Source organism: Barbus barbus, assembly GCF_936440315.1.
Source record: "Barbus barbus genome assembly, chromosome: 40".
Taxonomy (NCBI): Eukaryota; Metazoa; Chordata; class Actinopteri; order Cypriniformes; family Cyprinidae; genus Barbus; species Barbus barbus.
In genome coordinates this window covers 10,741,174-10,767,025 of record NC_136718.1, presented here as the reverse complement: position 1 = coordinate 10,767,025, position 25,852 = coordinate 10,741,174, and the positions used below count along the sequence as shown (strand labels likewise).

Sequence of the window (25,852 nt, the reverse complement as noted above, 5' to 3'; positions counted from 1 at the left end):
CATTCATATTCAGAAATTGCATTTTTTAGTATTGTTAATTGAATAAATAGATTAAGAAATAAGCATCACATAATTGATCTTATTCTCTCTTCCTCAGGATTTTTGGCTTTCCTGTCCACTACACTGATGTGTCCAACATGGGCCGTGGCGCCAGGCAGAAGCTACTGGGACGGTCTTGGAGTGTTCCTATAATCCGGCACCTGTTCGCCCCACTGAAGGACTACTTTGCCTGTGAATAACACATGTAGTCCGTGATCAGTCAGTCCAAAGTCACACAACAAACATCGTAAAGTACAAAACCAAATGTCCTCAATAAGGAGCTCTTGGAGACTAGCTAACCTCCACATTTACAAGACGATTTCAGCTTTGCAAAGACAAGCTGAGACGTTGAGCTGACTTGAGGAAGTGGGTAGTCTTGACCAAACTCAAGGTAGACGCTGTGTTGTGATGCTTAGAGTGTCACTTAGTAAAAACACAGTTAGCTTTTGTACTAGCCATTTTTTAAATTGATGTGCCTGTCAAGGTCTTTAAAACTGTCAGGGTTCATCTCATCACATGCAGGTAGATTTGATCCTTTATTATCATGACAAAAAAAACATAACATTGTCCATGTTGCCTTAAAATCTTAAAAAAAAAAAAAAGTTCAAACATTTTACAGTTTATCCGGCTAAGAAAAGTACAAATGTACAATTTTTTTATTATGTAAAAGAATCAGTATACTTGCATGTGACGCATTTCCATGGTATTGTTGATGTGAGAAAAATACTTGAAATCTATCAATGCAAACGTACAAACACCAAGCTGTGAGCCCTTAGAAAATGCATTTCAAAAGATGCGTGACAAGAATCGATGCCCCGTTCATGTTTTATACACCCTATATTCCCTCTGTAACATTGCACAATAACAGTATAACCAGAAGGTGTGTTTATTAGCAGAACTCAAGGGCATTAGCCTGCTAAACATTACACGATTGTTTTCTTGACAAGTAATTTGTGTCAAATAATTACTCAAGATAGAGGTCAGTGTACTGTATTTTAACCTTGAAATTAATGTTTACAAACTTTAAAGCTTTCTTATTATACCTTGAATTTTTTTTTTTAGATTGACCTGTATGACGAGGGATCGGTGTAGATGTAAACTGTTAGCTCTATATGGGTTTCTCTCAGATAGAGGCTTTCGTTAGTCTTTGAAACTGTTGTTTTTATACTTACTGTTGCTACACACAATAACAAACGCAATGTAGCTTAAGAGTGATGCCTCATCTGTCTAAAACACTTAGTGTGGTGCCTTTTGAAGAGAACAGATACAGCCTGCCATACGGGGGGTGTTGCGAAGAAACATTCTGCTTTTGTTTGATAGACCTAATGCTGTAACACAAGCTGTTTTATACGTCTAATTGTATGCTTAATGTAAACTACTGTCCAAACTTAAAGCTTGAAGACCATAAATAACCTTAATACTTCATAAGACATGGAACAGAATAATCTTTGGATACTGCATGTAAATTACACTCATTTGTCCTGTACACATCTTGACAGGCAAAAATGTATGTAAAACAGTGCAACGATGTCCTTACTGTCATTTTATTTTCTTAAAAGTTTTTTTACTGTAGCTGTAGTGTAAACACAATTTTGATATCATAGCCTTAATATTTTGCTTAGTAGATCTTTAAATTTGATATATAAAGCTGTCTTTTTACTTGTTTATTTGTTAACAAAATGAACATGTTAATCTATACCTTTGAACATTAACAGTGCTTTTATGCGGTCAATTTATATTTACTTTATTTTTATACTGTTTTCTTATAGTTTTTTGTATACAATTTATTTTCTTTTGGGACTTATGGTATAAAACTGAAACAGTAACCAAAAAAAAAAATGTTAGTAGCATGAGCAAAACCAATAAAGACAGACTCCAAAGCTGTTTGAGCTTGTGTTTTGTGTTCAGTGTCTGCTTTTAATTGTGTGGTTATGGCTGGGGGTCATATGTACCGATTTGAAATTAATATAATCATAAATCTTATGTTTTTAAAAGGAGCCTTGTAAAACTGACTAAATTCACTTTCATTTCACTTTCATTTCACATTTACATGCATCTAAATGTCTTTAAATATAATTTTAAACTACTTTAACTATTTTGTTCAATTAAATGCTCTCTAAAACTAAAAGGTCCAATACTACCTGCACATCATGGATATTTTTTAAAAAGGGTGATTAAGTCAAAGGAATTTAAAGCAAAATGTTCCAAATGAAAAAACATCGGTCAACATTCCAAATGATTTTTCTTGCATATCCTCCTTATGTTGCAACTCTTACTTTCAACTGCTCTCATAAATCTCATTGATATAATGAAACATTACTTATATATTATATTTCAGTTCCACTGCAAAGACATTATGTCATGGCACTTCTGTCAACAGCAAGCATTACAAAATTAAAAATAGGCTATTTATTTACAACTAAAAACTCTGATAAGACTGCAGCGATAACTGATTCATTCTTGGTATTCAATGCCTTTTGGACATCATGAAATATAGAAAATCAAAAACAGATTTTAAAATCTTTTATTAAATTTGTGTAATCATGATAGGGAGACAAAAAAAAAAACATCTGAAAAATGATTTTCGTGAAGTTCAGGCAAAAATAAATAAAATAGACTAAAGAATAAAATTCAAGACCAAAAATATCCACCCTGTTAGGGACTAATGAACAGTACTTGATTTTGTATGGGCATTGTGGACAAAAAAAAAAAGCATCTCATGCCCCTTTGTCAATTTAAAAATGAATCAGATAAATTAGCCATGTATGAAACGTACTTACGTTGTCGCCAACGCATCATTTGACATTTTTTGCTTTCAGGTAGGCTACAAATGCATGTTTTGAAAGCTATATCAGTGGTGCTCAAGTCCAGTCCTCAGGACACTCTGTAGGCTGTGTCTCCCTTATTGATTCAGATCATCAGCTCGTTAAGAGAGAGATCCATGAACTGAACTGAGTGACAGATAAGAGACGCATACATTATGAGCAGAGCAGAGTGTCCCGAGGACTGGAGTTGAACCACAGGCCTACATTATTGAATTTTCATTGACACTGATTTTTTTTATTTTTTTTTTATTATCAGTTTATTTTCTATCATGCTCTATTTTTATTAGCCTATAAAAGAAAATAACTCTTGGTATTAATGTGGCACAAGAAAATATTTCAGTCCACCAGCTTTTTCTGTTTCTCCTGATTATTTTCTATGTGTTTCGCTGTATTAATATGAAAACCACGCGGTTGTGGTGTGTTCTTCTGTTTTATCTCCAAATCTCACACCTCTTTGCCGGTTTGTCCACACGGCGCTTTAAAATTGTCCCCCTTTTCACTCCCGATTCCTATCAGCGGCGTTCACTGAAATACAACATTTTTCTGTAAAAATGAAGAAAGCCGTTTGAAATGTCCATCAGTGTTCAAGCTAATGCCGGGAAAGTTTTGATTAACACAAGTAGGCCTATGTTAAATAATAGACCAGCATTACTATACAGGATGATCTAACATGCACATTATTATATTGCTGCTGTAAAACTCACTCATTTGAACTTTTGGGATTATTCTGATAGTAATTTATTAGGCTAATATAGCCTACTTTTACACAATTAATTTAATTTGAATTACTTTGCTTTTGATGTTCGATGTTTGAAGAGAGAATAATGTCGCCTCATTGTGCCGTTTTTGCAAATGAATATTAGTGCATTCTTGAAGCGAACCTTTAAATTAAGTTTTTGGCACTCCCCTAGCCTACTGTTTTCAGTTGGCGCAAAGCATCATGGGGCTTTGAGAGGTAGATAGCCTAACAAGAAAAATAAAAAAATCAAGTTGTAAAACGGTTTGCGCTAGTTTGCAATATCAAGCAGACAATTGGCCGCTCTTGTTCTTATTGTTAAAATAAAGAGGAGATATGTTGTCAAATTAGCTTGTTTAAGGTTTGCCTCTCGAAAAGGCATTTTGTTTTGTCTCGTTCAACCTTAACCCTTTAACAGTCACACTAAGAAATACATTTTCCAAAAATTATTTATTGTTAAAAATTGTGTTCCTGACACCACAGTGAGCAACTTTTCATTTATTTTTTATTTTTTCAGATGACCCATACACTAAGAGGATACACAAGTCATTATCGGCATGAACTAAAAAGTATAATGCATTAATGGAATTTTTCATTTGTGCAACTGAAGTTTAATGTTTTTGTGTATAAAACATTACAGACAGTAGATTATGTTAACAATACACATGATTTACCCATGATATATATATATATAAACCCTGTTCTTATTATAACACAACAATCCACTGTAAAAAAAATCAACATTAAATGTAATAGAAATCTAACAATTTAAAGTAAATAAACAAATACATCAAAACAAAATAATGAAAATAAAAACAATAAATATAAAATAATTATTAAATTACATTACAAATAATAAAAATAATACATAATAGATTAGTGACAATCTGGATAAAATGTAAGGTAAAAGGCATATAGTCAATATATATAGATGTGTGTGTATATATATATATATATATATATATAGTCAATATAATAGAACAAATTATTAAAATGATATGGTGTGATATGTAACAATGCATTGGTTTTAGTTCAAACAAAGGAACAACTTCATCTATGATCTTGTGCAGTGCTATACCGAGTTATGATCGCGTTGCTGAAATATAGCTAGCACCCTGACCGAGCGGTTGAGCACTTTTTAATATATTTTTTATCATTATATCAACAATATATTTTTGCTGCAGTGCCACCCAGTGGATATAATCGCAGTAACACACTCTATTCAATGAGGGATAAGGACAAACAGACAAAAATGGGGTTTTGCGAGTTTTACATACACATTACAGTAATTTGATCGCAAAAAAGGTCAATGCGGTTACATGTTAAAGTCACATTCTGATAAGCATCAAAATTCTTTCAACAGTTGCGTAAATTAATTTCACTTCCGGTTTATGTATTACTAGCCACCATTACAAAAAAAGCGCCAGGTTAAGTCGATAATATCGCGGTTTACAGCATTCAATGCACTGTTGTACCGTGTTTATAAAAACAGTAGCCCAGCACTATATTGTATTGCAACAGTTCTATCGTAATATAATTCAAACATTATATCTAACTGCTTCGTCTTAAGTTTTTAACCATTTATTTATCAATACATAAAGATTAGTTGCTATATGACATTGTAAGATCTTTTTCATTCTCTTCCATTTGTATGCTAAATTCGGAAAAATACTTTCTATAAAGAAATAATGTGGTATGGTAGAATGTTATTCCGAAGTCAGGCTACTTTTCGTTCCCTTTTGTCTTTTTGAACCGCTTTTATGTTTTTACAGAGTGACTATAGCGCGACCAAATAACTTTATTTTATTGGTTGGACCAAGTGAACGAACACGCCCCCATCACTAAACGAGTCATTGTTTTGAATCTGAACAAAGATCTGCTGACCGACACGAGAGAGAGAGAGAGAGAGAGAGAGAGAGAGAGAGAGAGAGAGAGAGAGAGAGAGAGGCCGTCGTGTGATTTAGTATCGTTCACAACTACACAATTGAAGTGTTGGGAAAACGCATATGATACTCATTTTTTTTCTTCCAAAATCTCTTAGTATATTTGCAGACGTATAACTATAACGGAAAAGTATACGTTTCGGTTGCGAATGACTCGTTTTTTTGGCGATTCGGTTGAGTAAATTGAAGACTCGCTTATAACACGCAAAAGACACGCCATCTACTGGAGTAACGATGCATTTTACATAAATCCGTGAACAAACTTTGTGATTCAAAAGATTCGAATCACTAGGATGATTCCAATTCCCCGCTACTGACCTACAATGTTTCCACTTTGCTTTTGGATTCAAACGCGATCGACTCCCTGAAGTCAAACCGACCAATCTGATGATCCACAGAGGGAGGTCCGATGAAAACACCGAACGGGACGTGGTGGTAAGTAGCGTCAGTAGTAAATGTAATGGATTTTACTCCCTGGACGTCCGAATAGCTGGTCGCGCGATCTGGAAGTGTGGGTATCGCTAAAGATGGTTAACGTTATGCATGTTTGTGTTGTATATTTTAATATTGTTTGCCGTTAACAGCCTGTAACGTTAGTTGGTTCACTTGATAGAATTTTTAAAGAACAAAAACAAGGCTTCAATAGGACAAACACCCGAGTGCTTGGTGGTGTTTTTATATATAGGTTAAATGGTTGCAAGCAGTATTCGAGTTTTTTAATACATTTATCTCGTTACATTTAATATACCGTTGACGATATAATTTAGTTTTTGCCAAAGTGTGTGCCTCACGTAATAAACACAATAAATGTTCACTTACAAGGAAAATCTGCCACTATATATCTCGTTTAAGAAATATATTGTACTTAAGATTATACTTAAATGGATTTCTAACTGCCTTAATGCAGTGTTTGAACGTATAACATGACAAATAAATAAACTGTTTACATACAGCAGTCATTTTAACCGAACGTTTTATCACTGAACAGTAAGATGTTTAAGACATGTTTTTTTCCGCTTCTTTGTTTCCCATGGAGTCTGTGGAGGAATGGCTGCTGGGAGGCCGCTCGTGCTTCATTGGCCCCTGCAGCTGTTTCCTCCCTTTAAGATTTCGCGGCAAATGGAGGGGTGCGCGTGCGCGTGCACGGATATGTTCTATAACCGATTCTGAGAGTTCTTATCTTCCAAAACGTCATTTAACTTTATACTTAATGAATCTTCATCTGGGAGGATTTTCTTTCAAGAAGAACATATGTTTTGTCTTTGCTTAAGATTTTTTTTTTTTTGATGGTTTATGAACAAACCTACATTTAGCGCATATAGTGGTCAGCGGGTACATTAAAATGTTATTTATTACTATACTCGAAACTATACTATGACTCAAAAGTTATATTAATGATGCTGACGTTATTGCATACTGTCTCTATGTGTGTATCATTGTTAGGGTATACTTATCTGTAAACAATTATATCGTCAACGTTTTCAGACTGCAGTGTCCATAGGTTTTCAGATTACAATGTCTCCACAGGTTATGAAAAATGGTGGTGAAAAAGAAGATTGGAGATGAGAAACACAATCTCAGTGAGCTGCTGGATTGGCTCAATCACATACTGCAAGCCACTTTCAGCCAAGTGGAGCACATCTGTTCAGGTATTTTTGTTACCAGGTTAATAGAAAATGTTGAATGTTAGATATTTTTCGCTAACACTTTTATGGTGTGTTTTTCCAGGTGCCGCATTTTGTCAGTTGATGGACATCATTCACCCTGGATCTGTTGACACAAATAAAGTGAAGTTCACAGCAAAAGAGAATGCAGACATCTTGGACAATTACAATCTGCTACAGGACGCTTTCAACAAGGCACAAATCAAAAAAGTGAGCAATTAAATAATAAAATCACTTTGAAAATGTTTGAAGCAATTAAATTAAAATTCAGATTATGTTTGTAAATTAATGCATCATATAAAATGTGTTTTATTTATATGGCTATGCAGTGATCAACGTGCAGTATTGCTAACAGTGCATGTTTTTTTCCTCTCTTTTTATAGGAACTAGAGCTGAAATTGTTGGTGAATGGAGACACCCTGAAAACATTAGATTTGCTTTCATGGTTCAAAGATCTTTATGATATCAATGTTGCAAAGCGGAAGTATAACACTCAGGAGGGTTTTGTTGAACGGGAAGTGGTGTCATTGAAATCAAGCAGAGACTTTGAAATCTGTAGGTGTTTACTTTTTGAGTTTTATTATTGATATTGTGATTTTATGTAATTTTTATGACTTTCCCCCCTCTTTTTATTGATAGCTAAGAAGGAAGAACAATCTTCAAGACGTTACAGTCCTGTACAGACAAAGTATCTAAACCAGAAAATGGAAAATTTTAAGAAGGGATCACACGAGTCTTTCTTCCGGAATCCGGCCACAATGTCTTTCATCAGAAAGTATGGCTCCTCTACCTCACCTGATGCTGGATCAAACTTTGCCAGTAGCAAGGATAGTCTAATATTAGGCCAGAAATGTCAAGAAGACATTACAGCCTTCTTCATTCAGACTCCTTACTGCCTTTATTTATTCCATGGAGTGGAGTTTGAGGACGAGAACAAGGCCAGTGTGCTGCTGTTGGGCTTTTTTGACAAAGATACTGGGGAAAACAAATTCAGACTGCTTGATGCTTTTCATCCAGAGGAAGAGACTGCTGATGCCATCTGTACCTGCATTGTGGAGATGCTGAAGAAGTTTAGAATACCTCTAATGAACATGGCAGTATTTTATTCAAATTTCCCAGATCATGAAGATCTTCTCTCAGGTCTGAAGCTGCTGAAACCTGAGATTGTGTCTTTATGTGGACTTACAGATATGGCAGGACGAGTGTGTCAGAGTGGTGTTGAGAAAATGGAGATTTCTGGCCCGATTGTGAATCTCATCACAGAGATCTACAAGCACTTTCCATCTTTCCCAGCTTCTCTACAAACTTTGCTTGAAGATGTTGATTGTTCGAACTTCGGTAATATCCTGACGTCCCAATGCTCTCTCTTCTGGAGAATCATCCAGAAAATGACTTTAGCTTGGTCAGACATTGAGAAATACTTTGGATCTCTGGATGCAGATGAAAAAGTGATCTGTCATTGTCTTAGTGATCCCAAAATAAGACTCAACATCCTATTTCTTAGCCACGCTTTGCAACCACTTTGCGATTTTCAGGAGAATATTGATCGAGGTGTCAGTGTGACACAGCTCCTGCAAGATGCTTCTCAATTAGTGAGATTCTACACAGCGAGTTTCCTCAGACCAAAAGCTGCAGAGTTTTTTCTCAGAAGAGGGAAGACCTCGCTTATACAGGAAACAGTGGGACATTTACCGAGTGGAGAGGTTAAAGTTGGCAAACAGGCTGCTGATTTTCTCCTGCAATGCTCTGAAGAGTTGACTGACTACTTGGAGACATTCCACAGTTCTGTCATCTCCTTCTACACGACTGTGACTGTTAATATTGTTAAACATTTACCCTTCTCAGATTCCACCATGAGAAACTTGTCATTAGTGTTGTGTCCAGGAAAAAAGCTTGAAGTGACTGGCAAAATAGTTCAAGATTTAGGTGTCTGTTTTGGGGTTTGCTCAAGGCCTGAGAATGTCAGCTTACTCACAGATGAGTTTTTGGAGTACCAGCTCATTGATGGAGGTGACACACACCCAGATGACCAGTCAATGGAGGAGTACTGGAAGACTGAGCTGAGAATTATGGGAAGGACATCAAGTTTTGGGAAATTAATTGTTAGCTTGTTGGCATTGCCCAGAACTTTGAAAAAAGAGATAATTTTTGAACAGGTGAGTCACTAAAGTATGAAGAGCTTGAAAAAACAAAATTTCATGTATCTGTGTAACAAGAGATTTTTTCTCCCTTTTAATGTGACAGTGGTTATGAAATTAATTTAGTTTGTATTAAGGGACATCTGATGATTTTTAAAATGTCGAGAACATCTTACGTCCATAGCAATTCACTGTCAACCGTCTAGAACATCCTAGCATGACAGCAAGTTGTAACAAGCAAACGTCTAAAGGTTTTGTTTGTATTTGTGTGTGGTTGTCTGTATACCAGATGTTTCAACAAACTGACTATCTCAAGGAGATGAAAATGGAGAACTTTGAGGAGAAGGACATGGCTGAGGATGACGTTACAGACAGCAGCTCATATAAAAGTGCTCCATCACATCTCAGCCCGGAGACTCAAGGGAGCATTGCATCTGGTAATGAGACATACATATACTCCATAAGCTGCATGACATATTGAGGATCCGTTCTGTACTTACTTTGCATCATGAATGCATTTAATTTTCAGATATCATTGACTTAACGGAAATGGATGATATGGCGCCAATAGATGTAGAGGACATTGCACCAATGGAAGTGGATGATATTGTGCCAATCTCTTCTGATTCAGACACAGAAAGCCAAAATAACACAGAAGGTTTCAGACCCTGTTCAGATATATGAACTATCGGTATTTTCTTCTACAATTCTGCAACATTGAGACAGGTCTAAGTAAAACTTACTTTGCCCTTCTTTTTGCCAGGGGATCATCCATATGTGTCTGTAATCTTGGATGATGACGATGATGAAATCACTGATGATGATGACGATTACAACTGTGATGCTGATGATGTCACATGGAATTATGCGGTAAATGTCTGCCCATTTGTTCAGTTCTGGATGTCTTGATAAAACATTTTGCTTTCTCTGCAAGAAAAGAAAAGAAAATACATCTTCACCTTGTGCTTTTAACTATTCTTTAAAAGTATTTTAACATCAGAAAGTATAGAGCAAGACTTTAGACTCTCCAGCCAATGAGTGCTGTGTTGCTCTTTTTAGGATGGTTACACAGTGGGTGAGATGGTTTGGGGACCAATTGAGGGTTTTGGTCTTTGGCCTGGACTGGTTCAGAGCTGGGACAGCAAGAAGCCTTGTGGTTCCATGCGTAAAGTGGTTTTCTTTGGGAACAGGATGCAATCAGAGGTACAAAAATGACTGCAAAGTCTTATGTTCAAGCTTTTAGGTATTCTTTTACTTAAATATGTGTATATAACAAATGGTCTATTGCAGGTCCAAGCAGATGACCTCCTGCCCTTCTTTTCATTTGCCAAGTGCTTCTGTTCGAATTCCTTCGCTACAGTAATGGCGTATAAAGATGCAATTTTCAGTTCTCTGCAGGTAAGACAAATTTTGTTATTAGTGCTCTATAGTCCATGTACTTGCATGCAGTTTGTAATTTACTCTGATATTACAGCCTGGAAAAACAGTTTTGGAAATCGAAGCCTAATTTCCAAATCTAAATTTGGAAAAATAAAACTTCCAAATGTTAGTACAGAAACATCTTTGCCTCATGTGTCTTTAGGTGGCTTCCAGACGCAGTAGAATGTTTTTTTCTCCTGAGACGGACTCTAAGGATGAACTACTTAGAGTCATGTTGGACTGGGCTTTTGGAGGCTTTGAACCATTGGGTCCAGATGGACTTCAACCTCAATCAGAATGCAACAGTATGCAACAAGGATGCTCTTTGACTTTAGTGCTATATTCGAATGTGTATCATGTAGTATTGTGTGCTGTATTCATTTACTATATATATTTTTTTCTTCCTTAGACAAGATTTATATGCCTCCATCAGTGAATAGGAACATGGGAAACCACAAAGACCCTACAGGAAAGTCATTTAAATTAACTGTGTCTCTCAGCAAACTCCCTGAATCCCTGGACCTGCACAATGGCTCGATAGACCTTGGGACAACAGAAGTTTATAGGAAAAGCATGTATTCAAAATGGAATCAGAGGTCCTGGCAGACTGTGAAGACGAGTAGAAAACAAAAATACACACAGCGGAATAAGCATCAAAATATTACCCCAAGCGTACATATCGAGTCCAGACAGAACAGCCAAAAAAGACGTATGTACATCATTAATATTTATTTTTGCTGTTAAAATTGTGATGGCAAAGCAAGAAAAAATCTGGTGTTAATTGAAATTTTTTGACAGATCAAATGGTGCATGAATTTTTGGAAAACAAGAGAAACATAGAAGGTGAGAAACCCTTTCATAAACATTGCAGTAACTGTTGATAATGAGTGAAGTTCATCCTAACTTTATTTCTCCTCCTTCTCAGAGTTCTGCTTATCATGTGGGAGTACACCTGTCGAAATCATCCACCCACTCTTTGAAGGAAGGCTGTGTTCAAACTGTAAGGTACTAAACACTGTAGTTCTGTAGCTGTAGTTCTCTCCTCACAGGGGTTTTGGCTATACCAGCAAAATACTAGTTATACTAAAAATACTATTACTAAATGTTGCATAAAATCATGTATGCAGTACAATACAATCCTTCAGTAATTTGTCTGTTTACACATGTAGTATAATTTCACGGAGACGCTGTACAGATATGATGAAGATGGCTATCAGTCGTACTGCACCGTTTGCTGTTCAGGCATGGAGGTCATTCTGTGTGGTCATGACAGCTGTTGTCGGTGAGTGTTTATGATATTGGTGATACAACGTCATGGGCTTGATTCCCAGGGAAAGCAAAATCTGATAAAAATGTGTAGCTTGAATGCAATGTAAGTGTAGTATTTTCACTGACTTGTGTGCTCCACTCTGTATAGTTAAATTGAGTCTTTTTCACTTCTCTAGATCCTACTGTGTGGACTGTCTGGATATACTAGTGGGTGAGGGGACATTTAACCAGCTGAAAAATGTGGACCCATGGACATGTTACCTGTGTGCACCTGAGAGCAGCTCTGGAGCTTTGAAGCCCAGGCATGACTGGAGCATCCGTGTGCAGGAATTCTTTGCCAACTACAGCGCTATGGAGTTTGTTAGTGCTTGTTTTATGTAGTTCATCATCTTATAAAAATGTTGGATGATCTTCCTGATTTGTAATTATATTGGTTCCACCACTGACATATGTCCTCCTCAGGAGCCCCACCGTGTTTACCCATCAATCCCTGCTAACCAGCGACGTCCAATCAGAGTGCTTTCCTTATTTGATGGTATAGCCACAGGTAAAACTGTCTGTATTCTTCACCACTTGTACTGTAATACACGCTTATTATAGTCTGTTCTTGTACTGGTTATGTGGCTTATTTACATACATTTTTATTTTTCAGGATACCTTGTTCTGAGGGATCTTGGCTTTAAAGTGGAAAAATATGTGGCCTCAGAAGTTGATGAAGAATCCATCACCATTTCTATGGTTAACCATGATGGAAAAATCACTCATGTTGATGATGTTAAGAACATTACCAAAAAGCATGTATGGTTACAAAATCATTTCTCATCTTCTTTGGCATTTTTTTTTCTTGTCTTTAAAGGGTTGGTTTACCCCTAAATGAAATTTCAATCATTTACACTCATCCTCATGTCATTCCAAAACCACAAGACTTTTGGTAATAAAATATTTTTTACGAAATCTTTGAGAGATTTCTGTTTCTCCACTGACAGTCTCTTCACCCAAAATTCTGATGTTTCAAGATGTTTGTAAAGAGATCAAAAATAAATCCATATGAATGAAAAAATCCCAGTCTTCTGAAGGGAGACAATCACTTTATATGATGAACAGATTTAATTTTGGCGTATAAGCATTGATTAGTGAACGTAATCACAAGCTCAGCTATTCCTGCTTGACTAGTGAGACCAAACCTCATTGGTTCTTGTGACCCGCAAGAAAGAACCTCATTTGATTTAAATGCTGTAAACATTCATATGGATTTATTTTTTGATCCGTTTATGAGCATTTAGAAGTGTCAAGAGTTTTGGGTGAATGCACTTTTAGTAGAGGGACAGAAATCTCTGAGATTTGATTAAAATATTTTAAAAGTTTTAAAAACCTCTCTATACTAATTGAGATTTAATTACACATCTGAAGAAGACTCCTCAGCAGTCTGCCCTTTGAATTATTTATCTTTTATTGTTCAGATTGACAAATGGGGCCCGTTTGATCTTCTCATTGGTGGAAGTCCTTGTAATGACTTGTCCATAGTCAATCCTGCCCGGAAAGGCTTGTATGGTAAGTCAAGATTAAAGTTTTGTTAAACATGCTACTGCTGAGCAGGCTCAGTGCTTGGTCTCATGTCAAAACAGGTAACAGTTAGCATCATTCATTGCATCTGAGATCTTCTTTACTCTCTGCAGAGGGCACAGGGCGGCTCTTTTTCGAATTTTATCGGCTTCTGAATGTTATGAAACCAAAGGAAGATGACCCACAACCGTTCTTCTGGCTGTTTGAGAATGTGGTGTTCATGCAAACCCAGGTTAAAGCTGACATTTGCCGCTTTCTGGAAGTGAGTGTTCTTGTTGGATAGAAGTTTCATATATACTCTGAGCAGTTTATTGTAAATTTAAAACGTTCTTATATTCTATTAAATTTTTCTTGAATCATAGCCTCACATTTTAAAGGGGTCATGAACTGCCTTTGTTTTTTATTTCATACTGTTCTCTCAGATCCACTTATAATGTTAAAAAGATTTTTACATCAAAAAACATCATAATGTAGAAGTAACGGGCTGTTTACTGTTAAAAGATCAAGGGAATTTTGGTTTCTCAGTTCATGACCCCTTTAAAAGAATACTTAGTCTCATGGTGTAGTAAGTCTGTGTCTGTTGTTGTTGTTGTTTTTTTAGTGTAACCCTGTGCTTGTTGATGCTGTGAAAGTGAGTCCAGCTAACAGAGCAAGATACTTCTGGGGGAACATACCTGGCATGAACAGGTGCGTCAGTTATATTCATATGAATAACACACCTGCTTTTTTTTACCTGGAAAATACACTCAGCTGTGTAAACTGAAGTAAAGAAATATATAGGACATCATCCATTTTATTCTGTTTTGACCAGACCAATCATAGCATCTCAGAATGATAAACTGAGTCTTCAGGAATGTCTGGAGCCTGGCCGCACTGCAAAGGTTTGTCATGAGCTTCTAACCAAAGATATGCAGTATATAATTATTGTAATGATATTACTAGTGATGAGTTCTGAAACTGTTATGTACTGTTTTGCTTGTTTTGCAGTATGAAAAAGTTCGCACTATCACCACACGGCCAAACTCACTGAAGCAGGGCACCAATGACGCCCATTTCCCCATCACCATGAATGGAAAAGATGACAATATATGGATCACAGAAATGGAGAAGTAAGTTTTAGTTCTACACTTGGCTATAAATAAAAATGAAAATATATGTATTTTATTTATGCTGATTCTGACACTTTCACAGAATATTTGGATTTCCGAAGCATTACACAGATGTGAAAAATTTGGGGCGTTTGCAAAGGCAAAGAGTGCTTGGGAAGTCGTGGAGCGTTCCTGTCATAAGACATCTTCTAGCACCTCTGAAGGATTACTTTGCATGTGATGAGGTCCCCTTGAAATGAACTGACATTGATTTGAATCTTTTTCTGTCAGTGTGAACAGACTCTGGGACATGAGATTTTGTTGCTTTTATTTGTTTTACCTTTTTTTAAACTAAAATGGTGTAACTAACTAAGAATTGTTTGGTGCTGGGAAACTGAAGAAGGTTGATTCCATATTATTGAGTGTTGCATCAAATCACATCACTTTTTAAAAATGTAATTTTCTTAATTTGCAATCATGTTTAGCTACAAATGGAGTAACACATTTGATGTGGGATTGAACAAAATGAATAAATGTGTGCAATGCTCTGTGAATTACCAAGATTACTATGGTGTCTAAAATAAAGAAAATGATCAAATAAATGAAATATTACAAAAACAGTAATTCACCACAGGACATCTTTGCCCCGCATTTTTATTTATCTGAAGCATTATGTCACTAAGTGACATTTATGTCCTGAGCCTCGGTCATTTTTAACCTTGATGATTGTTATTATAAAATGCAATAGCTAAAGTTTTTTTATTATCTTAGTTACATTTACTAAAGTTATTTAGATATTCAGGGTTTTCAGATATTTTTAGTATTTAAAAAGCCTTATGTGAGTTACTAACTCGTACCAAATTAAACGAATCAAAGCGACTTTTATTTTGAAACGCAAAGACAGAAGCGTATTTGGCTGGACAGTCACGGCAAAGTCTTCCACTCACTGTGTAAGTAGACCTTTAGTGCTATTTTACAATATTAAGAAGAGAAGTATGGGATAGAGGTATGTGTAAAGTGTTTATATGAATGTACCATGTGAAGGAATGGATGCTGTTGGAAGGCCGCTTTCGCTTCATTTGCGGCAGCATCCGTTTCCTCTGTTTTAAGTTTTCGCGGTAAATGGATTGCGGAAATGCTCAAAATATTCTTATCTTCCAAGTGTCACTATTGAATTGTAGAGGCGTCTGCAAAGGCGTCTTCATTCGAGAGGGCCTCGTTCAAAAAGAACATCATTTCGGTTTGCTACTTTTCCTTTCAGGATTTAATGTGGTTAACATTTTCATAATTCCCGCACATTACACACTGACTGACAATAGTGTATACAGCGCTAATTAATCTAAGGTCAAAGTTCAAAAGCGTGAAATGACCAGGTGTCCAACGTTATAGCCTAGCTGCCCTGCTGAAAAAAACAATAGCAGCCTTCCCAAAACACAATAGAAGATTTAATGATTATGATGGGAATTGTATTGGTTTTAATGGAAACTATAATGGTGTCTACTGGTATGTGATGGATTCTATTGGTGGGATGTTAAATCCTATTGGAAAAATGCCCAAAACACACTACAAAAAGGAATTTTGTAATGGGTTTACTGGAAAAAGCTAATGGTTTATACTGGAAACCACTGGAATTTCTGTGATGGTTTCTATTGGGCTTCTATTGTTTTATTTAGCAGGGGGTAAAATAGGTTTCAGTGTAGTGAGAAGCACAACAATCATTTATCAGAATACTTATCATTTAAAGATAACGGTACGTTAATTACTCTTAACCGGCCTACTAACATTAGTTTATCGATGTCTTTATTAAATAACTACTTAAATGTATGGGACTTAAATATGTGTTTGTGATTTCAGAGAGATTTTACACATCTTAGAATCCAGATCATATTTTGCAGACTAACATTACATACCATTTCTCTGCAGGCTATGGGAAAGTGTTGGTGAATCTCAGTGAGCTGTTGGATTGGCTCAGTGACATACAGTCAAGTGGAGCTCACCTGCTCAGGTATTTGTATTTCCCAGCCAATCAAAACACTTTTTGAATTGGGTATACCAGTCATGTTGTCACTGATGTCAAATTATTTGTGTGAAATTGGGTATGAAAGTTAAAAGATCTTCCCCAAACATTAAAAAAGACACATTTCATCTTAAATATGAAAGTCTACATGGTGTGTTTTCCCAGGTTCAGTCTGATGTGATTCACCTTTGAATATGTTTATATAATTAAGAAATTGTGAGTTATATTATTATTATATATATTTTTTTTTATTATTATTATTATATTTATATTATTGATTTATAATGCAGTGTTTTTAGAATAATTATGATATGCAGTGATCAATAATAATTTTTTTAACACCTTTATTTGTACCTCTTCTTATAGGAACTGGAGCAGACATTGATGGTGAATGGTAACATCCTGAAAACATTAGATGTGTTTGTTATCGCAGAGCTTGAAATGCGTAGGTGTTTACTTTGAGTCTATATTTGTTGATTAAGCATATTGAAAAATTAAATATGGCCATTGGTCTTGTAAACGTATTGCCATTTTTATGACTGTTTGTCATTATTTTATTTATAGCTAAGAAGAGGAGACGTTCATCAAGGCTCAAACAGCCAAAGTACCCAAACCAGAACATGAAAAATGCTAAAAAGAAATCAGATCACTCTTTCTCCTGCAAACCAGCCACAATGTGTTTCATCAGAAAGTATGGCTCACCTGATGCTGGATCAAACTTTGCCAGTGGCAAGGATAGTCTAGTATTAGGCCAGAAATACTGGGAAGACATTACAGCTTTCTGCAGTCAGACTCCATACTGTCTTTATTTATACCATGGAGTGGAGATTGAGGACAAGGGGGACAGTGTGGTCTTGTTGGGATTTTTTGACAAAGTGATTGGAAAAAACAAGATCAGACTGCTTGATGTTCTTCATCCAGAGGAAGAGACTGCTGATGCCATCTGTACCTGCATTGTGGAGATGCTGAAGAAGTTTAGAATACCTCTAATGAACATGGCAGTATTTTATTCAAATTTCCCAGATCATGAAGATCTTCTCTCAGGTCTGAAGCTGCTGAAACCTGAGATTGTGTCTTTATGTGGACTTACAGATATGGCAGGACGAGTGTGTCAGAGTGGTGTTGAGAAAATGGAGATTTCTGGCCCGATTGTGAATCTCATCACAGAGATCTACAAGCACTTTCCATCTTTCCCAGCTTCTCTACAAACTTTGCTTGAAGATGTTGATTGTTCGAACTTCGGTAATATCCTGACGTCCCAATGCTCTCTCTTCTGGAGAATCATCCAGAAAATGACTTTAGCTTGGTCAGACATTGAGAAATACTTTGGATCTCTGGATGCAGATGAAAAAGTGATCTGTCATTGTCTTAGTGATCCCAAAATAAGACTCAACATCCTATTTCTTAGCCACGCTTTGCAACCACTTTGCGATTTTCAGGAGAATATTGACCGAGGTGTCAGTGTGACACAGCTCCTGCAAGATGCTTCTCAATTAGTGAGATTCTACACAGCGAGTTTCCTCAGACCAAAAGCTGCAGAGTTTTTTCTCAGAAGAGGGAAGACCTCGCTTATACAGGAAACAGTGGGACATTTACCGAGTGGAGAGGTTAAAGTTGGCAAACAGGCTGCTGATTTTCTCCTGCGACGCTCTGAAGAGTTGACTGACTACTTGGAGACATTCCACAGTTCTGTCATCTCCTTCTACACGACTGTGACTGTTAATATTGTTAAACATTTACCCTTCTCAGATTCCTGTCTGAGAAACGTGTCATCTGTGTTAAGTCCAGGAAAAAAGCTTGAAGTGACTGGCAAAATAGTTCAAGATTTAGGTGTCTGTTTTGGGGTTTGCTCAAGGCCTGAGAATGTCAGCTTACTCACAGATGAGTTTTTGGAGTACCAGCTCATTGATGGAGGTGACACACACCCAGATGACCAGTCAATGGAGGAGTACTGGAAGACTGAGCTGAGAATTATGGGAAGGACATCAAGTTTTGGGAAATTAATTGTTAGCTTGTTGGCATTGCCCGGAACATTGAAAAAAGAGATCATTTTTGAACAGGTGAGTCACAAAAGTACAAAGAGCTTGAGAAACCAATATATAATTTATCAGTTATCTGTGTGACAAAAGTTGATTTCTCCTACCACTTTTAATGTAAAGAGTTTATGAAAATGTATTTAGTTTTATTTGAATTAAGGAACCTGTGATGACATGTAAAGTGTCCTAGAACACGTATTAGTTTGAGACACTATGCTTGACTTCCTTTAAATGCTTGTAAAATTAACTTGTTCAGAACCTTTAATTTAAGTACATTTAGTGGTCTTTTCTGAGGCAAGAATTTTATCTGGCATACAAAAATGGGTGGACAAAAAAAGCCTACCTATGGAGTATGCAAATCCATATCTGTGGACCAGAATATTGTGAGCTTGAGCTATTTTGACATGGACCAGTAAGTAACTAACTAGCAGTGGCCTAGCAAATGGATAGCAACATGCCAACAATCACCCAGACCACCTTACCCCCATAGTAATGAACAAGCTTTACATAAATATCTAAAAGTTTGGTTTTTGTATTTTTGTGTGGCTGTCTGCATCTCAGATGTTCCCAAAAACTGACTCAAATCTCAATGAGAGGAAAATGGAGGACTTGGAGAAGGACATGGCTAAGGATGATGTCACAGACAGCAGCTCATATAAAAGTGCTACATCACATCTCAGCCCAGAGACTCAAGGGAGTATCACATGCGGTAATGACACACAGGTTGTTGTAGCAACCTTTAACGCTGAAAGACTTGTTAGTTTAACTTAACTGTATCTCTGAATAAACTCCCTGAATCTCTGGACCTGCACAAAGGTTTGATAAACCTCAGGAAAACACGTTTACAGAAAATTCATGCATCTAAAATGGAATTGTAGCGACCTTTAAAGCTGAAAGACATTAGATAATTGGAACTTGACAACAAGGTTGTTAAAATACTATCGAGGAACTGATCTCTGTCTGCTTTGCATCACACTCTAACAAATGTTTGATTCTCAGATGGCATTGACGTATGGGACGTGGAAAATATTGTGGCAATGGAAGTGGAGGATACTGTGCCAGTCTCCTCTGATTCAGACCCAGAAAGTCAAAATGACACACAAGGTTTTATGCCTTGCTCAAATATACCAGCTAGTGGGATTTTATCTATTCTGAAACTCTGGGACATGACCCAAATCAACTCTGTCTTTGCTCGGTCTTTGTTGCCAGAACATCATCCAAATGTGTCCATTGATGATAATGATGATGGCGACGACAAGTACAGCAGCAGTGATGACGATGACGATTGCAGCAGTAGTGATGATGATGTCATATGGACTGAGGTAAATATTTAATTGTTATTTGCAGTGAAGGGTGTTGTTTTGTTTCTGGATATCATGATTGAACACACTGTTTTTCTCTACCAGAAAAGAAAAGGAATCATGTCGCATAACAACGAGAGAACCAATATTCCATACCAGGTAACTTCAACATTTATAAAATTTTAATTAGATTTTAATTACATTTGTGCATTGTAGTAAAAAGATTTCTGCACCGTAAATATCACCAGAGCATCATAAATGCATTATAACGTGTAGGCCATTTGACTTATTTGCTGTAATCCAGCTCTTCTCAAGTCATATGATAGTTTTATGTGAGGATTCATAGTCATATGATAGCTTTATTATGAGATGGAAGAAAGTATGTTAACAAAAAAATACTCCCATCATCTTTATAGTAATCTGCTTTATTAGATTTCAGACTATGTCTAACAACTTCTGTGTTTTTAGGGGGATTACACAGTGGGTGAGATGGTTTGGGGGCCTATTGAGGGCTTTGGTCTTTGGCCTGGACTGGTTCAGAGCTGGGACAGCGAGAAGCCTTGTGGCTCCATGCGTAAAGTGATTTTCTTTGGGAACACGATGTTGTCAGAGGTACACATATGAGCATGCACAGTCTTTTGTGCGAGTTTGGGGTTTTGCTTTTATTTACTCAATAAGAAAGATCATGTGATGAATATTTTTCTGTTGTAGATCCAAGTAGATGATCTCCTGCCCTTTTTTTCCTTTGCTAAGTGCTTCTGTTCGAATTCCTTCGCTACGGTAGCGACATATAAAGATGCAATCTTCAATTCTCTGCAGGTAATGCAAATTGTATTTTGTTAGTACCATGTTTTTAGTGCTCTAAGATCCATTTACCTTGGTGCAGTTTAGTGTGACAGTGTTACAGTCTGGAAAACCAGTTCTTGGAAGCAGTCCCAGCATTTTGCTGTAATTTCACAGATATAACGTTTTTGTTTACCCTTTCAAAAATTTTGATTTCTATTCTTAAAACTGCTAAGATCTAATAATTTTCCATGTACGTATGTGAATACAAACATAAACACTTGTAGACATGTAAGAAATGTTTTATACATGTTATGGTCTAGGTGGCTTCCAGACGCAGTAGAATGTTTTTTTCTCCTGAGACGGACTCTTTGGATGAGTTGTTTAGAGTCATGTTGGACTGGGCCTTTGGAGGTTTTAAGCCATCAGGTCCAGATGGACTTCGACCTCAATCAGAATACAGTGGTATGCAACAGATTAGCACTGAAAGACACTCTTTGACACTCTATTTTAGTGCAAGGACTGTAGTATTAAACTTCAAATTTGTTGTGTATTTACTATTTTCATTTTTTTTCCTTCCTTAGAACAGCCTTTTATGCCACGATCAGTGAATGGTAATGTTGGTTCCTCTCCAAACTACAAAGACCATCGAGAAAAATTATTTAACTTAACTGTATCGCTGAATAAGCTCCCTGAATCTCTGGACCTGCACAAAGGTTCGATAAACCTTGGGAAAACACATGTTTACAGAAAATTCATGCATCCAAAATGGAATCGGAGATCCTCGCAGACTGTAAGGACTTGTCGAGAACAGAAACATACTTACAGGAATAAGCGTCTAATTCACTGCGAAAGTATGCAGGTTGAGTCCAGACAGAACAGCCAAAAAAGATGTATGTGCATCACTAATATTTATTAAAGCATTGTAATGTAAACTAAAAAAAAACATCAGTTAACCTGGTGTTTATTTGAATGTTTTCACAGATCAAATGGTGCAAACATTTCTGGAAAACAAGATAGACATTGAAAGTAAGAAGCTTTTTCATAAACATTGCAGTATCTATTGATAATGAGTGAAGTTCATAATTTAATTTCTTCTCACTTTCAGAGTTCTGCTTATCATGTGGGAGTATATTCGTTGACATCATCCACCCACTCTTCAAAGGCAGCCTGTGCTTAAAATGCAAGGTACAGTGAAATTGCACTGTTGTTGTTTTCAGTGATCCAGTCAGTGAATGTAGGATCAAGTTTCTTACTGACAGACACCTGCTATAGTTTAAAGGGGTTAGCTCTTTCATCTAGTAACAGTTGTATAAAATCATCTGTATAAGACCATACCCAGCATTCTGCATAAAGCTAGTCAGTTCCTTCAGCAAGCTTTTTGGTGTGAGTACAGCTCCTATCTGAATCATAAAATTCTCTACTTTAGCTCAAAAAGCTAGTCCAACTAATACGTATATGCATGAATTAAGAGTTAAAGGTGTTGTATGTAGGATTTTGACTCTACTAAAGCATAAAAATACCATAGCATGTTTCTTAAATATCTGCGAGCATATTAAGTTAACATACTTGTTTATCTGAAAAACAATGCTACAGTCAGTTATTCTCCTTTGAAAATATGTATTCCGGCCCGGAATGTCTGTTTGTGTTATGGTTTGTGAAACCCGCCCACTGCCAGTTTACCCAATTCTATTTTGGCATGCCGGGTTGCCAGTTGAAAAAACATCGTATTTCATTTCATTCATCATCATGTGCGCTCGTTCCTGTTGGTGTCGTTAATCTGGCAACCTGCATGTGCGTCAAGTCTGAGGAGGAGGGGCCAGGTGAAAAAAACAGTCTCCAATATTTTGAATTTGGACTGCAATGCATACAGCACCTTTAACAAACAGGCGTATGGTGTATGATTCTGATTCTGATGTGAACAGCATTAAATAGGCAATAAACAAGTGAAGTGGGACTTAAACCACCACTGAGCTCTACAGTTTCTCCCATTAATTTTTCTTCGATCTCTGACAAAGCTTTGTTTGTTTGTCAGTTTAATTTCACGGAGACGCTGTACAGGTATGATGAAGATGGCTATCAGTCGTACTGCACCGTTTGCTGTTCTGGCATGGAGGTCATTTTGTGCGGTCATGGCAGCTGTTGTCGGTGAGTTTGTTTGTGTTGATCACAAAACAATCTACAAAATAAAAAAAGGACTTGTTTTAGGTTTTAAAACTAAGAATCGTTATACATTTGAGATGCTGCACTATTTCTCTGCCCCTAATCAGATAAGTAAATTGAATCACGTTTATGCATGTTAAATGGTGCTGTGATGCAGGTTAACTGCAAATTGGACTCAATCGATAATACAATTTGCAAGGGAAAAATATAAAATTGGAAATACACAGTGAAAATAATTACACTAAGTTTTGACCCCAATCTAATTTGGTCTCATTCTCTAGCTGCTACTGTGTGGACTGTCTGGATATCCTAGTGGGTGAAGGGACATTTAACCGGCTGAAAAATGTGGACCCATGGACATGTTACCTGTGTGCACCTGAGAGCAGCTCTGGAGCTTTGAGGCCTAGGCATGACTGGAGCATCCGTGTGCAGGAATTCTTTGCCAACAACAGCGCTATGGAGTTTGTTAGTGTTTGTTTCATATATTTAGTCATCTTATACGAATGTTGAATGATCTTCCTGATTTGTATTTGTATTGGTTCCACCACTGACATTTGTTCTCCTCAGGAGCCCCATCGAGTTTACCCATCAATCCCTGCAAACCAGCGACGTCCAATCAGAGTGCTTTCTTTATTCGATGGTATAGCCACAGGTAAAACTTGAATTACTCAACCACTTGCAGTGTAATATACACTTATAGTTTGGCTCATTCAAATACATTTTTATGTTTCAGGATACCTTGTTCTGAGGGATCTTGGCTTCAAAGTGGCAAAATATGTGGCCTCAGAAGTTGATGAAGAGTCTGTTACCGTTTCTATGGTCAACCATGACGGAAAAATCACTCATGTGAATGATGTTAAGAACATTTTGAAAAACCATGTACGGTTACAAATAATTTTTTCATCCTCTTGTTTGTTTTCTGTTATTAAATAAAATCTCTGTGCACATCTAAAGACGACGACTCAACACACTCATTGAGTTTATTCTCTGTCTTTGTTCAGATTGACAAATGGGGCCCGTTTGATCTCCTCATTGGAGGAAGTCCTTGTAATGACCTGTGCACGGCCAATCCCAACAGAAAGGGCTTGTTTGGTAAGACACATCTGATGCATGTTGCACAAAAAATGCAAACCTTGTCTTCATGGAGCTGCATAAGCAAAAATTTGAATAATCAAAATGAACACATGGTTTACTCATCAAATGTAGGGATTTTTTTTAACTATCTTAACAGATAACACAACTTGTTGCATCTGACATCCTCTTTACTCTCTGCAGAGGGCACAGGGCGGCTGTTTTTCGAGTATTATCGGCTTCTGAATATTTTGAAGCCAAAGGAGGATGACCCACGGCCGTTTTTCTGGCTGTTTGAAAATGTGGTGTTAATGGAAAACAAGGCTAAAGCTGATATTTGCCGCTTTCTGGAAGTAAGTTTTCTTCAGTATGTTGGATAGAGGTTTGCTAAAGGTTCTCAGCAATTCTTATAAATTAAAAAGCTCGTATGTTAAGTCTGAGATCTTTCTTGAAACTTGGGATCAGATTTTAAATGAATGTTTAGTCTCATGGTGTAGTAAATGTGTATGGTTTGTTTTTAGTGTAACCCTGTGCTCATTGATGCTGTGAAAGTGAGTCCAGCTCGCAGAGCAAGATACTTCTGGGGGAACATACCTGGCATGAACAGGTGCGTTACTGACTTAAGGCACTCAACCATGTAAATTAAATCAATGTGATTTTATGATTTTGTTTTATTCTGTTTTGACCAGACCAATCATAGCATCTCAGAAAGATAAACTGAGTCTTCAGGAATGTCTGGACCCTGGCCGCACTGCAAAGGTTTGTCATGAGCTTCTAACCAAAGATATGCAGTACATAATAATTTCAATGACATCATTACATTTGATTGTGAGTGCTGACGCCATGTAATTTACCATTTTTCAGTATGAAAAAGTTCGCACTATCACCACTCGGCCTAACATACTAAAGCCGGGCACTGATGACCGGCATTACCCCATCATTATGAATGGGGAAGCTGACAGTCTGTGGATCACTGAACTGGAGAAGTAACTTTTACTAATTCTGCTATTTCAGTTTTATGTCTTATCAAAATTCATTCCCAATTGTATTTGATTTATTCTGACTCTCACACTTGTCTTTGTCAGAATATTTGGATTTCCGAAGCATTACACAGATGTGAAAAATTTGGGGCGTATGCAGAGGCAGAGAGTATTGGGGAAGTCTTGGAGCGTCCCAGTCATAAGACATCTTCTAGCACCTCTGAAGGATTACTTTGCTTGTGACTAGGTCCCCTTGAAATGAACTGAAGTTGATTTCTGCATTTCTAATCGTTTTCTTTATGAGTAAAAAGCCTCAGGGACACAACAGTTTGTCACTTTTCATTGTTTTAACTAAAATTTAGAAACCTGGTAAATGTGTGTAGTGCTCTGTGAAGTGCTAAAATAACAAATCCTGTTTAGATTGGTCTTGATTTAAGAACTAAATATTAATGTTGACCAGTGACTGAAATGAAGAGTTTTCATTAATTCAGCTATTAATTAAATTTTTTGTTTGTTTGTTTAAGCTCTCTGGATAGTTTAGTACTTATTTAAAATAAGTGAAGTGTCTATTTGTATCAAATGTTAGGTAGGAGAATAAAAATAACGTTCACCACGGAACTTTTTTTTTTAACTCCACAGTTTAAACATTGCAGCATTTTTGCTCCGAAGCCCTAGTTATACTTACAAGGCTGTTAATTGTGTTTATTGCAATCACCATGGGATTAATAGTATTTTTGTTTTTATTTTCAATAAAACATTTGCTTATTTCGAGAGTATTTGAGAGTCTTTACTGGGGCTTTAAATGAAACGAGAATGA

At 36.7% G+C, this 25,852-nt stretch overlaps 3 protein-coding genes across 6 annotated transcripts in view; all 3 read left to right on the top strand.

Moving 5' to 3' along the window:
* The window catches only part of LOC306859925 (DNA (cytosine-5)-methyltransferase 3B-like), a 56,504-nt gene extending 53,915 nt beyond the window's left edge, over positions 1-2,589 (top strand). The window contains exon 22 of the mRNA XM_079401340.1: positions 98-2,589. Within this exon, the coding sequence (XP_079257466.1) occupies positions 98-239 (142 nt within the window). The 3' untranslated portion in view covers positions 240-2,589. The remainder of the gene's footprint in view (positions 1-97) is intronic.
* A 2,863-nt stretch (positions 2,590-5,452) lies between these two features.
* On the top strand, positions 5,453-15,319 carry LOC306859924 (uncharacterized protein). 3 transcript variants are annotated; one of them, XM_079401337.1, is made up of 24 exons: positions 5,453-5,978; positions 7,071-7,192; positions 7,272-7,417; positions 7,591-7,762; positions 7,847-9,363; positions 9,635-9,782; positions 9,875-10,003; positions 10,109-10,215; positions 10,405-10,548; positions 10,636-10,743; positions 10,928-11,069; positions 11,174-11,473; positions 11,563-11,607; positions 11,690-11,769; positions 11,934-12,046; positions 12,210-12,393; positions 12,496-12,580; positions 12,686-12,831; positions 13,494-13,584; positions 13,710-13,858; positions 14,198-14,283; positions 14,408-14,477; positions 14,584-14,705; positions 14,788-15,319. In XM_079401337.1, the coding sequence occupies exons 2-24, from the start codon at positions 7,081-7,083 to the stop codon at positions 14,942-14,944; spliced, it is 4,353 nt and encodes a 1,450-aa protein (XP_079257463.1). In that variant the 5' UTR covers positions 5,453-5,978; positions 7,071-7,080; the 3' UTR covers positions 14,945-15,319. The 3 variants fall into 3 exon arrangements, with proteins under 3 accessions (XP_079257463.1, XP_079257465.1, XP_079257464.1); XM_079401339.1 differs by lacking the exon at positions 5,453-5,978 and adding an exon at positions 5,979-6,054; XM_079401338.1 differs by lacking the exon at positions 5,453-5,978 and adding an exon at positions 6,656-6,875.
* Positions 15,320-15,590: 271 nt separating this feature from the next.
* On the top strand, positions 15,591-25,810 carry dnmt3bb.3 (DNA (cytosine-5-)-methyltransferase beta, duplicate b.3). Of its 2 annotated transcripts, none has more exons than XM_079400583.1 (24): positions 15,591-15,634; positions 16,608-16,689; positions 17,068-17,146; positions 17,266-18,761; positions 19,299-19,446; positions 19,737-19,841; positions 19,947-20,059; positions 20,144-20,197; positions 20,507-20,650; positions 20,750-20,857; positions 21,145-21,286; positions 21,406-21,714; positions 21,806-21,850; positions 21,930-22,009; positions 22,857-22,969; positions 23,266-23,449; positions 23,552-23,636; positions 23,718-23,863; positions 23,986-24,076; positions 24,260-24,408; positions 24,577-24,662; positions 24,745-24,814; positions 24,920-25,041; positions 25,141-25,810. In XM_079400583.1, exons 3-24 carry the CDS (start codon positions 17,086-17,088, stop codon positions 25,280-25,282), a joined length of 3,993 nt encoding a protein of 1,330 aa, XP_079256709.1. In that variant the 5' UTR covers positions 15,591-15,634; positions 16,608-16,689; positions 17,068-17,085; the 3' UTR covers positions 25,283-25,810. The 2 variants fall into 2 exon arrangements, with proteins under 2 accessions (XP_079256709.1, XP_079256710.1); XM_079400584.1 differs by having other exon boundaries at positions 15,626-15,690.
* Positions 25,811-25,852: the final 42 nt, after the last annotated feature.

Excerpts from the sequence above, each read along its gene's own strand:
- LOC306859924 (XM_079401337.1), top strand. The coding sequence starts at position 7,081 with ATGGTGGTGAAAAAGAAGATTGGAGATGAGAAACACAATCTCAGTGAG. Across the intron at positions 7,193-7,271 it reads AGTGGAGCACATCTGTTCAG|GTGCCGCATTTTGTCAGTTG; the intron begins GTATTTTTGTTA and ends GTGTTTTTCCAG. Across the intron at positions 11,474-11,562 it reads ACAGAACAGCCAAAAAAGAC|ATCAAATGGTGCATGAATTT; the intron begins GTATGTACATCA and ends ATTTTTTGACAG.
- dnmt3bb.3 (XM_079400583.1), top strand. The coding sequence starts at position 17,086 with ATGGTGAATGGTAACATCCTGAAAACATTAGATGTGTTTGTTATCGCA. Across the intron at positions 19,842-19,946 it reads AAGTCAAAATGACACACAAG|AACATCATCCAAATGTGTCC; the intron begins GTTTTATGCCTT and ends CTTTGTTGCCAG. Across the intron at positions 25,042-25,140 it reads TGGATCACTGAACTGGAGAA|AATATTTGGATTTCCGAAGC; the intron begins GTAACTTTTACT and ends TGTCTTTGTCAG.